Consider the following 13,845-nt stretch of genomic DNA (forward strand, 5'->3'; position numbering starts at 1 on the left):
TCTTTCATTGCAGTTCTGTGTATGTGTACGCATATGTTCAAATGTTTTGTTCTGTAGTGTTCCAATCCATGTACAATAGATTATTTATTAATTATTACAATAGATTATTTATTAATTATTTATTGTTTGAAAAATATTGTAGCTTTTCTTTTTTTAACCTCTTTTTACATTTTTAAAGCATAATTCCTTAGCAAAACAGGTAAAAATAAGGTAAGTTAGTGGAAACACATCGGTATTGGCCTATAGTTTTTTTTGTTTTGTTAAAATCAGCACAATTTCAGTGTATCCCTAATTATCCCTAACTAAAAATATTTAGCCTACTTTGAAGTCTCTCTTTTTACCCAATAATTGGGTAATGCTAAATGTATAAACCTGAAGAGAAAACTTTAATTAAACTGAAATGGCAATAATGTGAAATTCAGTAAGTATATTCTTATTTACTTTTTACATTTTATTAAACATTTATATTTGACCCCTAACAGCCCCTCATGGCCACCTGGAGGTCCCCGGATCCCATTTTGAAAACCCTGTTCTAAGCTACTATATTAATAGCTCAACTAATTCTGTTTAATTCACTTTTCTGTTTATTTTTACACATTAATGTATATTTAAATATTAGTCACCAACTGGCTGTTTTGTCATTATATATTGTAAACAATTAATAACAGTGTGTGTAATGTAAAGAGAAACAAATCACATGAAAATATCTCTTAAATACTTTTATTCATTCTACTTATTTCTTGACAACACAAATGTAGTTATTATATTTTATCTGAAAGTTTTCCATGAATCCCATACAGTGCAGCCAGCGCATGTTGGATGTGCACTGTACACAACATATACATACATTGCAGTATACTTGTGTGTATTTACATTTTGAATTGAGAAATGTAATTAGTAAAAAAAAATAAAAAATTAACCACACACATTTTTAAACTCACTGATTTAAATTACAATACATTTTCAAAATGTTGTAATTTTTAGTTCTTAAACCTTTTTAATTTAAAAATTTTGATTGTGTTCTTTAACAACAATTACTTTGTTTCAAGGCTGGAAGCTACTTCATAAAAATTTTGAGGGTACCAGATATGTAAGCGTAGCGTAGTTCTAGCGGGAAGACTCACAGCTGTACATCATCGCACCATTAGCAAGGTAACTCCTAGCCAATCATATGTAAGCCATCACTTTATAAGTCTGCCTACAATCTATTACATAGCTTTTTCAGTGTGCCAACACAGCAACCTCCACCACTCCACCACCACCAGTTGAGTCCCGTTCTGCACGGGGGTAGGCTACTTGCCCCTGCCTCCTATCTCCGGCAGGATCTGAGCCGCCAGACTGGGCTTACACCAAAGAGAGATATTACATTACATTTCATATTCATCAAATAAATGTTAATCTTAAACTTTACTCAAGTCTGTGAGTTCTCAATATAGAAATATTTTCCTTGGTAACAAAACCATTAACAGAAAAACATTGAACTTTCAGGGTTTCTGTTTTTTGGAATTGGTTTAGTGAACGTCTTAAAAGACATTTTATGATTTAATTTGATAATTTTTTAAAAGATTACATTTTTTGGGAAACAGACCAAACTAATCCTGTGTGTTCAGTTGTGTGTTGCTGCTGAATTTGACATGATTTTTAATCATTTAGAAATCATAATGAAATAAAAAAATAAAAATTAGACAATCAATGCATTTCCAATAAGCCTGGACCATTAGTCACAGACATAGAAAATAAATCATTCTGTCTCTTCACATAGTATACAGTACAGAAAAATAATAGGCCTATTTTTAGGGCCTGACGGTGTGCAGTGTTGCACCATTGTTGCATTTTGGCCTCCAAGTGCTTGACATCAAAAGATCTTTGCCCTCTAACTCTCCAGTGCTTTAAAAATCAGCAGATTACATCCAAATAAATACATTCACACAGAGGCGGTCCATGTATGGATTCATACACACTCAATGATACAATGATAATCAAATGATACAATATACAAATGATATTGTACAAATGGAGGTAGAGAGACACATGAACTGAAATCCCCTTCCTGAACTGGTTTTTTAAAAGCAACAGAACCATCATGAAAAATACATTGAGTCATTAAACCCTATTGAAACTTAATAACAAGTATGAATGAGAGGAGAGTACTATGACTGGAAATGCTCTCTGATTTATCTCAGTTGATATTTTGTGGGTGGTCATCTCTGTCCCCCCCTTGAAGTAACCAAGTATCCATTCTTAAAGGGATAGTCCACCCCAAAAGGAAATTTTGTCATCATTTACTTAACCTCATGTTGCTCCAAACCAAAAATCTTTTTTTGCATCTTTTATTCAATACAATGAAAGTGACTGGTGACTGAAAATTCTGCCAAAAATCTAATTTTGAATTCCACAGAGGAAAGAAAATCATACAAGTTTGGAACAACATGAGAGTGACAACCTATCTACCTATTTATTACATATGGATACAAGACCTGCAAAGATTAAAGGAATATTCCGTGTTCAGTACAAGTTATGCTCAATCGACAGCATTTGTGATATAATGTTCATTACCACAAAAATGTATTTCGACTCTTCCCTCGTTTTCTTTAAAAGAAGCAAAAATATAGGTATACAACGGAAGTGAATGAGGCCAATCTGAAATCTTTAAAATACTCACTGTCACAAAAGTATAGCCAGAAGATATAAACAATATGCGTGTTAACATAACTTTAGTGTGATAAAATTGCTTACCTTTTCTGCGTAAAGTTATATCCAATTTTAAAACTTCATTGCCATGGCGAATTGAATCCTGTAATCCCGGGAAAAGTGATGACTCAAACAACTTTACAGCTCAAATAATACACAAGTTTTAACAGAAGAGTGCTTTTATTGGATTATAAGATTCACATTTCTGCCTCTAAACCCTCCAAAAGTTGGCCCCATTCACTTCCATTGGGCCTCACTGTAATCTCGTTTATTTGTTGTTGAAAAAGGATAGACGGGTCATAATTAATTTTTGAAGTATTCATCATTGTGCCACAAATGCTGTTGATTGAGCTGAACTTGTATTGAACCCAGAATATTCCTTTAAGATCCAGTTACCTGGATGACCTTGAGTGACCCCACCAGTGAAAGACTGACACATCAAATCAGTCCATCCGAGAAATGATTTTAGGTTTTTATCAATGTGTATATCCACATTCCTTTTAACATGGCGAAGCCTAATTGTTAACACTTTACAATTAGGTTCCATTTGTTACCATTAGTTAACAACATCAGTTTACATAAACTAACAATGAACAATTGTATTTTTATTAACAAACATGAATAAATACAGTAATACATATATTGATCATTGTTAGTTCATGTCAGTTCACAGAGCATTGAATAATATTTGCATGTATAAATTTTTGAGTTAATATTACTATATGTTGAAAATAACATTAACTAATATTATTAAATACTGTAAAATGATTGTTCATTGTAAGTTCATGTTAACTAATGTTAACAAACTGAACCTTATTTTAAAGTGTTACAGACTAATTTATGAGCCAATCAAAAAATTAACGAGGCAGTCGACACCCTAACAGAATAAATCAAATTCAAGAATTCAGAATTTTTGGAATCTACACCAATCATAAACTGGAACACTCAGCATAATAAGTGGAAGACTTAATAATTGGAAGACACAAATCAGATTACCATTAATTGATTGTAAAATTCTTACTTAGCAATAGATCCAGTCCAGTAAAAACATTTTCTACTTTTATTTTTGTCCATTTTGCCACTTTTATAAATAGAGATAATAAGTGAATCACAAGAAATGAAGGGTAGAAATGGACTTGAAACTGGACTTGAACCCGTGTTGCCTACATGAGCACCACAGCTCAATGTGTCAAGAGGCCCAAGAGTGTGAGATTTTGTTATAATTACACTCTTTGGGGCTTTTGTGTTTGGGTTTTCGTACAAGAAGACACAACTTTGCTTGTAGCACCACAAGAGGTTAAGGTTATGTTGACCTTTTTATGTAAGTTGAACAATTAAAAACAATTGTAGTTATATTAGCCAGAGGCTCTGAATACTGATCAGTTTAAAGTCAAGCATAATTGGAATTTTTCACAGTTCAGTATTAAAACAACAAAACAAAAAAACAATTTGCTGATCTCTCTTTAAGAAAGAATCAATAATGCTGTCCAGCTTCATTGCAACTGACCAAACCACATTTAGTATGTTCTCACATGATAGATGTTTGTCTGTCACCTTTCCAACAGTTAATTCAGCATCAACGTCTCCATCAAAACACAGAGACAACATAAGACATGGGACAAAAGTCATAAAATGGCTTTAAAATAAAAACACATTTGAAAAGCTTGGCAATATGAAGTTGTTTACATCTGCCTGCAGGATATAACTGAAACATATTCATGTAAAAATAACTAATTCACAAGTGAATGGATGCTGCAGTTTTTATAGTTAACCAATGATACTCCACAACTGTTACAGCATGAGAGATTTGTTTGAACACAGGCTTGTAAAACATGATGGCTGCATCCCAATTTGCATAATATATGTTCTAAATAGTATGCCAGAAAAGGATTAGTATGTCCAAAATCATACTACATTGGAAATATCCTGCCAAAAATGCACTATTTCTAGTGGAGTGTCAAAGTGTGCATTCATGAATCCTTTTGCGGCTAATGTTGCCTATAGTCCCTTTGGAAGAGTAGGAGTTTGTGATGCTTCTCTATCTTAATTGGTGAAAACTGACAAGAACCGCAAGACCAAAGCAGTTTTTAAATGTATGAACCTTAAAGTAATGTGTGTAGTTTCTGCACCTAGTGTCACTATTCAAATTTACCAAAAAGTTTACCCAAACACTCCCACCCGTCTTCGATTTATTGGGCCAAAAGATAGCCCTGCCCAAAGCTCATAATATTGGTTGAGCTAGAAGAAAGTAATTCATACAGGTCTGGAACAACATGGTAATTAAATGATGACAGAATTTTAATTTTTGGGTGAGCTATCCCTTTATCTGCCATCACCAGTGAAGCAGATACTTTTAGTGTGTAGTAGAACTATGAAAAATTGGAATGCAGCCAATGACACAGTCAATAAATCTACCGTCATTCAATCACAAAAGTGAATGTTACAAATCAATCAGGGAAAGTATGTAACTCCTCCACACAGAGGAGGAAAAGTAAGCTGCATATAGTTGATGCACCATGGCGCAAGCTATCAAGGAACCAGCCTTGATTCTCCATGGAAGACTGTTATAAATTAACTCTGGCAACAAATATACTTCTACTTACAAATATTATATTTTCATGTGTATTCATTAAATACTTCAATTCCATATTTTCTTAATAAATAAATGTATACATGTCCAAGTAACTCCATATTTTTTGGTCCCAGACTCCAAAGGTTTTAAGAAAGGGGATGCTGCTGCATTAAACATCCCATTTAGCCTTTCAAATGTTTACACCAGACAGTCTGTGACAGTTTTGTAGATGAATCGTATTGGTTTGTTGGTTTGTTTTAGCCCTGGGTGATGATTGCTTATCGTCATGATCCGACAGCAAAATGCAGTAAGAAAAGATGGAAAAAAACGAGAAAGAGAAGACAGATGATAGCACAGGGTTTCTGTGTCAACTGTCAGAAAGGACTGACAACACTTCCTGGTATTGCAGCCAGATGGTGAGAGCATTTAAGTTGGTGCCACCCACTTCATTTGTCCCAACCTATCCAGCCCAGATCATTAAATCTCTTTCAAGTGGAGATGTTCCTTACGTTTCCTGAGCCGGGACTCTGTTTGTCAGTGATGGCGTGTTTTTTTCTCCTCACTCTCAGATTCGTAGTCTCTTAATCCAGCACCTTTCTGTAGCTTCATTAAAGACTCTCTCATCTGTAAACAAAGAAATGCACTTTTGAAATCCCACAGTGATTCGTTTTTAGTGTCTGTGGCTCTTTCATCTCCATTAACTGTTGTTATTGATATGATAAAAAATATGAAAGTTTCAGGATCATACCTCATCTAACATCAGCACAGATGACTTTAATATTTCCCTCCATTTCTCCAGCTCGTTTACATGGTAACGCTGCTGAGAGTCCAAAAGTTGGGCCCATTCTATTTTTGTCTGCGGAAGTTTACTGTTACAAACACACACACAGAGTGAAAAACATTCATCACACCAAATTGTAAAGAGAACTAGATACAAATTTTTTTTTTAAGAAAATGTGAGTGATGCTTGCCCATGCAAAACTCTATACTATGATGCTACAATGTTGTGGGTGATTGGCAGAGTGTGGCTATGCGGTTGCTAGGGCATTGCTGAATGGTTACTTAAGGGCCCTAGTTTAAAAAGTCCATCCCCAAGTCTTTATTATATTCTGGTTCCTAGAAATTGACAACAAAATTACTATGGAGTCATTGGCTCCTAAAATACAAATATTTGGCCATTTTTTGTTGCCAAATTACAGAATTTCTTGATTTAGCAAGATATAAAGCTGAAAAACAAAGATGATGTTCTATGTCTTTCCTTACTGTAATGGGACAAAAACATTTTCATATAGACAAATTATCAGTAATTCATCAACAGTATATCATCAGTGATTGCAGTCATAAATGTCTGATTTTCTAGTAATCCGGTATAATAAAAACAGACACTGTCATTCAACAGACAATGCCACGTTCACACAAATACATTTATGTTTGAAAACACATTAATTTTGCTACATTTTGGCCTTCCATCCAAACCCATTGGCCCATATTTATCATGGCCTCATATTAATCTCCATCCCTGAATTGGCTACATCACTCTACTCTCTCCTCTCCACCAATAGCTGGTGTGTGGTGGGCGTTCTGGCGCACTATGGCTGCCGTCGCATCATCATCCCTATGCTATGTAAAGCGCTTTGAGTGCCTAGAAAAGCGCTATATAAATGTAAATAATTATTATTATTATTATAAGATGGCGATTTTGTCATGAAAAACTGAGCTTTTCGAAAACGCTCTCTCAAGTGGATACATTTGAAAACAACATCTTACCGTTGTACTAGTGTGGACAGGGAAAACAGAGATATTCGAAAAGCCACCTTTTCCCTGACTTCTCCATGGGCAGCGCCATTGAAACGAGAGACTTCCTCTCGGATGGTCTACACTTCCGCTTAGTTGTTGTTATCTGCTAGACTAATATTACAGGTGATAGCGAGCAGCTGAGGGTCTGGATAATTATGCACTGTAATAGGGTTTTATAAAAACTACAGGTGACTTAAAATCTACTGGAAAATTAATGTCACAACAATTAGCCCCCCAAAAGCTATGAGGTGCCCCTAGGGACATTATTCAGAATTACCATGCACATACATGTACTTTTCCTCTCACATACACATATGAAACCAAATTCATTCACATACTATAGTGAAATGCTCACACACATACAAGTGAAATGCTTTTACAAACACAACTGAAACGTTCTCATACATACAACTGAAAATATTACGCTCACACACACAACTGAAATGCTCACACACACACAACTGAAATGCTCACACACACACACAACTGAAATGCTCTCACACACACAACTGAAATGCTCACACACACACACAACTGAAATGCTCTCACACACACAACTGAAATGCTCACACACACGCAACTGAAATGCTCTCACACACGCAACTGAAACGCACTCACACACACAACTGAAACACGCTCTCACACACACAAGTGAAATGCTCTCATACATACAACTAAAATGATTACACTCTCACACACACAACTGAAAAGCATTTCAGTATGTTGTATGAAAGCATTTCAGTATGTTGTATGCAAGCATTTCAGTATGTTGTATGCAAGCATTTCAGTTGAAACGGAAGCACATTTCAGTTGAAACGGAAGGTGGTTAAAGTACCCACTCCACTCCAGTTGGTGGCAGTAGTGCACCTCAAGACGAATAACTAGAAGCTGTTGAAAGAAAGCATAGTAGAAAACCGCGCCTTCCACAACATAAGCGACTGTTGACCGTTAGTTCGCCCGCCAATTGCGCTACACCAATGTCTTCCCAACAACAGCAAAGAACATTAGTCGATGCAGCGGGCTTAACAAGGTAAGTTAGCTAGAAACCAGATTGCTTCAGAATTGCTTTCTAGAAACTCAGAAATTCTGAGGCGGGAAAACAATGTGGGCGGACGTTAAGCATGTGAAAACAACAAAAAACGAATTACCAAGCAGCCTCTTATTAATGCTGCACTTTATACTTTGCAAGAGTCAAGTTAAAAATAAACTTTTAAACTATGACATCCTTGTCCATTGTCCATCCTATAGGTCAACAAGGCAAATTCGCCTGTCAAATTTTACCAAACTTGAAATCTGTGTGAAAATTTTCCAGCAGAATTTCACCTTACAAAGGTATATGTTACTGTGCCTTAACATTTTATTTTGTGATTAATGGAAGAAAAAAAACGAATTTAGGTTTGGAACAACACAAAGGTGTATAAATGATGACAGAAATAATTGTTTTTCAAATCCATAACCTAAGTAAGAACAATATTTACAACAAATGAACAGTAAACCTCACATTTAATCTAAACAATAACAACAAATAAACACAGTAAGTATGAGTAGTTACCTTTCATGAGACCTGAGACCTTGCCAGGAGGTCAAACTCTGGGCTGTGTACTCCAGCATCCAGAGCTTATAAAACAGCATCATATTTAAAAATACCAGCAGCACCAGACTGAAAAAAAAAAACAGAACACAAACCCAAATAAGTCATTCAGCTCACTCTACAACAATGTATCAAATAGATCAAATCTCTTATTTGTAAATCATGAAAACAATGAATACCTTACACAAATCCTGCAGGATGCAATGCAAACAGGAGAAAGAAAAGACATGAAGACAAAAAAACAACACAGACAGTAATGATTCTCTGCTTAGAAACAAACTGAGGAACCTGTTGATTCTGAATGAGAGTGTGAGGGACAGACACAGATTGAAAACAGACTTCCACACCAGAGCAAAAATAATGTATGTGTAAATTACCTTTTGAATTCCTAATATGAGTCTTCCTATTGGTTATCAGTGCAGGCCATCATATGCCCAACATTTGATAATATATTCATGATTGTGACGTAAAAACCATCAAATTGTTTTATTTTAACTTTTAACATGGATCATTTATGTATTCCATGATGTGGCTGATTTAATTGAGCTACATGTGACTTTGTTAATTAAGTCTAGCTGTGACCTTTTGGTTGGACTCTCCTCTCTCAGTGAGAATACTCACACAGAGCTAATGATGAGCAAAAGTTTGGAAACGCTGTAGAGAGCCAGGCCTTCGGATCTGTGTTCTGAGATGTGTCTGGTCTGCGTGGATCCTGTAGAAATAATATGTGAATGGGGCAACAGTGTATAGAGTATAATAAAAAATACATAACACATTAAACAACAATATTGCTGCACTGAGAAATGTTTATGCGTACAATAGTTTGTTTTTTCATATAATACAAATAGGTAAAATGTGTAAAACGATGTTCCTTTAAGACACAAACCACAAAACCACAGTGGAAATGAGTCTTTCAGGAGGAAGTTTGGGTGATGTCCCACCTGCCACGTGTTTGATGCGATGGACGACACTCTTCCCGTCCTCAGGTGTGGTGATGGGACTGAGCGCCTCGTCCAGGTGCTGCTGCCTAATGTGCATCAGGGGGCGTTTCCGTCGCCTCACTGTAGCTGTGCGTAATGCTTTGGATTTGGGAGACTGTTTGTGAGGTTCAGAAAACAGCAGTTCTACCTTACTCAACTCCAACTCTACACACGCACACAGAAACAAAGAGAATGTTAGCATACGTAGTCTTAGTTCTTAGTCAATTCCTGTACTAGCATATTTAGTCTATTTAGTATCATCTTAAAGGTGCAATATGTAACAATTGTACTTTTTTTTTGTTTTGTTTTTGCCAATGTGTGAATGGCTTGTAACGCAACTTAAAAAATGTGTCCTTCCCAGACTTCCTTGGTTGCCTATTACCAGGTTGGCTGTAGACTGATTTTCATGTGAAGGGAGCGGGTCGCTTTTGCTGGGAAAATCCAAATTATGTGACTTTTATGCATGCTCCCGAAAGCCTTGCCTTAGTGCTTCTCTTCCGATTTTCAACAGCGACAACAAACTGCAACACTAGGTAACGTTATCTTAGAGATGGAATCCAGCAAATGTCCGGCTCCCAGCACAACACCAACTCCTACACAAACTTCGAGTCAGCCAAAAAAACTAAAACATTTATTAACTGAATCCCATCTGGCTAAGCAGGAACGTGATCGTGGTCGAGCGAAAACTAGAGTGAACATTGGCAGGGCATTTGATTCCTGGAGGGACTTTCATTCGGTTTTGAGAATCCAAAACTGCCCTGAATTGGTGTTCTTCTCATTGGACAGGTAAGCTTACATAACTACAAAGCATGTGAAATATAGTGCCTGAGGATTGATCTATGTAATTTTAGCTAAACTACAATAACACATGAAATGAATGCTAGACAATGTTCAAGATAATGCAAAAAGACCCATTCAATAGTGTAACATAACTTGGTTATACAGAAAATATAAACATTCTATTTTTATAAAACAATAGCGCATCGATATATCAAAATGACAGTTGAGATGAATCACATCAATACTGAATTGTGTCAACATATTTATAATGTACAGTCTATTTTATAAACAGCTACTGTCATCATCCGCCGACACAGGTTATCGTATAAATGCAGTGAATGTATCATGCAAAGAAAAGTGATTACTTCAAACTACAGTCTTGCATAGTCAGACTTATATCCACACTTTGTTTTGGCCCTGCTCCAGCACTGGAGAGTCCAATATAATATACAGTCTCAAAGTTTGTAGTAAAACAATCATAACGGTGTAATTTTAATTATGCTACCTCATCTATCAGCATGATGCCTCTGTATGATGTCTTTGTACGTTACGTCATTGTTTTGATCGATGCTTGCTCACTCACGTCCCTATGGGGTGTGTGCACGAGCCACAGGTGTCATTAATAACATGGGTTTCTGAATCTAACAAACTGGACCTTTAACTTTATGCTTCTTAATTACTTGTATGTATAATTCTTTAAATATTGTGTTAATTCATTTAATTTTTATATTGTATTTGTTAATATTAATTGTTTACTCCATTTGTGCTATTTTTTATTTTACTTTAAATTATGTATTTCTGCACTATTTTCATAGTACGCTGCTAAGGTTCCAACACAGCAGTAAAGTTCAAAAATAAATAACAGTTGCTTTCTTTCAATTAAAATGTGCAGTGTGTTTATTGTGCTATCTCTGCTCTGTCAAAACTCACCTAAATATCTGAAATATTCATCCAGGCCACTCCAGAAGTTTCTCTCTATGAAGCCCTTGACCAATCCCCACGGTTGCTTCCTGAACCGCAGTTCTGCCGATACCCTACAAAGTCCATTAACACAAGAGTGTTTTTTATTCTTACATTTACATGGTATACAATGTTTGAAAGTTCTAATGTAAATAGTAATTGGATTATAATATTGTGCGCATTTTACCTCAGACGGCACTTGTTCTTGGCGACTCTAGTGAGCATGTAACGGTTGAGCGTGTAAAAGTAATCGTGATACGGGACATCGTGAGTAATGACTTCAGCATCGATGATGTAACACTCGCTCACCTGACTGGCATTGTGCAAAGTCTAGAGGTAAAACACAAATAAACTACAGCTTTTCATAGCATCATCATAACAACAGTAACTACACTAAACATGTCCCACATACAGTATAAATTGGGCAGCATAAATCATCAAATAAATAGTCGAGATTACATTTATAGCTGTCACAATCAAATAATAGTGAAAAGTGTCATTTATAGCTTTCCATTGAGGTCTACTATGGTTCTGGAAGTAAAAATCCCATTAATTTCTTCCATAGACTGATTGATTTTCAATGGTAACTTATAAACCTTTAGAGACAGATCTTCCTTAAGCTCCAAAGATGTTCATCGATGGTATTTGCTTCCGTTGAAACCATCCGTTTCAACCCATTTTAACTTAAAATCATTTTTAATAGCAGAATACCTGTTGAACAACTACATTATGCATGGTCCAGCAGAGACAGCTCCACCAATCAGAGAACAGCAGCCAACAAAACCCACGAATAAGCCCGCGGAAGTGTCCGCCCTCTCCCACTCTGAATAATGCAAACAAGTAGGTCTCCCTGCACTCTCAAACTACTTATATATTTATGAATATCGGAATATTCTGCAATAAATATAAACAAATTTATATACTTAGAATCAACAACCTAAAATCTAAAGTTTATATTTTGAGAGTTTTATTTTCGATTACGTGATTCGCAATGCTTCATGGGATTGTATCCCTTGCCCTGATGAAAGACGGTAAGTACACAGACTTGCACCTCGTCTTTTTGTCGGATTTTTGAATACTTTTTTGCCTTTAAACAAAGTTTGTAATGTTGCGATTCACCTTGGAGCTGGTTGGTTTGGTTCATGCTTTACTACTCTTTAATGGATGTTTTTATGAATAGTCTATGGAAGAAATGAAAAGGAAAAAGAGGGTGGGAACTGTTGTGTTCTATTGCCTCAGACAAAATAAATAATTTAATGTAAATTCCGTTAATCAGAATTAATCGCAATTACAATATATAGAGATATAATTGACAATCATCATTTTTGTTATAATCGTGCAGTCCTAAGTATAAGGCTTGTTTATCTCTTCCGGTGACGTGGGTAAGCACACCTGTGTCTCTGTGACTGTGGCTGTCTTCGGGGCCATCGGGTTGGAGAGGGAGATGGTGTACATGATCTCTCTGGTCTGATTACCCGTTTTCTCTTTCCTCCAGGGGTGATAAACCACACCTACAGAGTGAGCGGTAGAGTGAGAGAGAGAGAGAGAGAGAGAGAGAGAGAGAGAGAGAGAGAGAGAGTATGAAAAGGATGGAAAAAAGCCAGTGGTACATTTTGAGTAAATATTGAGTGAAATATTTATTTAATTTCAGTAATTTTGTTTACATCTTTATTGCTATAAATACAATTTTATAATATCAACATATATTGGATCAACCACCTGTTACCTTACTCTCTAGATATTGGTATCAGCCTGATTTATGTGCTCACCAGAGAAGCGTCGCTGCTCCAGAAAGTCCCTCATGAACTGTGATTCGGTGAATAGGATGTCATGCAATTTATCCACACTAAACTTATACACCTCATTAATGTAAAGCTTCCCATTCAAATCCTCCTGGAAGGCCTCCACTTCCCCTGCTGAAAACACACACATACACACACACATGAGATCTGTATTTTGTTTTAACAGGAAGAACCCCAATGCCATTAAGTGCGACCAAAGTTCTTGTGGCAGTGTCCCCAAAGACACAGTCTTTCTTGTCAATCTTGAACTGGCATTTTTAAAATCAATATATTCATTTTCTCATAAAGCTGATGAATACATCATCATATAGAGTGTCTCAAAAGAGATGAAATGGGTTTTTGCAGCTCAATCTTTTGTTTTTGGTGTAGTGTTGGAATATTTACATACCCTCGTCGTGTGTTTCTGAGGAGTCGCTGAGTTCAGTTGGCAGGTCCTCATTGTCATTGAAGTCAATGGAGGGGGCAGGGAAAGGGGCGGTGCCAATGGTCTCTGTCATGTTGTTGTCAGGTAAAGGCAGGGGCGGTAGATCTTCTGGAACACAATCTGTAAAATCTTCCACTGGGGGCACGTCAAACTACACAGACACATTTAGTATTATGTATGATTTCCATGAACACTATGCATGTCTGGTTTATGAAAAACCATATTTCAAATGGTCAAGGTGACCACAA

The 13,845-nt window shown here is 36.2% G+C and overlaps 1 protein-coding gene across 2 annotated transcripts in view; it reads right to left on the reverse strand.

Annotated features, from left to right (window-relative positions):
* Positions 1 to 711: 711 nt before the first annotated feature.
* Positions 712 to 13,845, reverse strand: part of gramd1ba (GRAM domain containing 1Ba) — a 58,967-nt gene continuing 45,833 nt past the window's right edge. For both annotated transcript variants that reach the window (XM_052117406.1, XM_052117405.1), the window contains 10 exons: positions 13,562 to 13,748; positions 13,141 to 13,287; positions 12,764 to 12,882; positions 11,559 to 11,701; positions 11,342 to 11,445; positions 9,593 to 9,796; positions 9,273 to 9,363; positions 8,613 to 8,720; positions 6,012 to 6,132; positions 712 to 5,887 (listed from right to left, as the gene is read on the reverse strand). In XM_052117406.1, coding sequence (XP_051973366.1) covers positions 5,798 to 5,887; positions 6,012 to 6,132; positions 8,613 to 8,720; positions 9,273 to 9,363; positions 9,593 to 9,796; positions 11,342 to 11,445; positions 11,559 to 11,701; positions 12,764 to 12,882; positions 13,141 to 13,287; positions 13,562 to 13,748 — 1,314 coding nt within the window. In that variant the 3' untranslated portion in view covers positions 712 to 5,797. The remainder of the gene's footprint in view (positions 5,888 to 6,011; positions 6,133 to 8,612; positions 8,721 to 9,272; positions 9,364 to 9,592; positions 9,797 to 11,341; positions 11,446 to 11,558; positions 11,702 to 12,763; positions 12,883 to 13,140; positions 13,288 to 13,561; positions 13,749 to 13,845) is intronic.

Source organism: Xyrauchen texanus, chromosome 44, assembly GCF_025860055.1.
Source record: "Xyrauchen texanus isolate HMW12.3.18 chromosome 44, RBS_HiC_50CHRs, whole genome shotgun sequence".
NCBI classification, from domain to species: Eukaryota; Metazoa; Chordata; class Actinopteri; order Cypriniformes; family Catostomidae; genus Xyrauchen; species Xyrauchen texanus.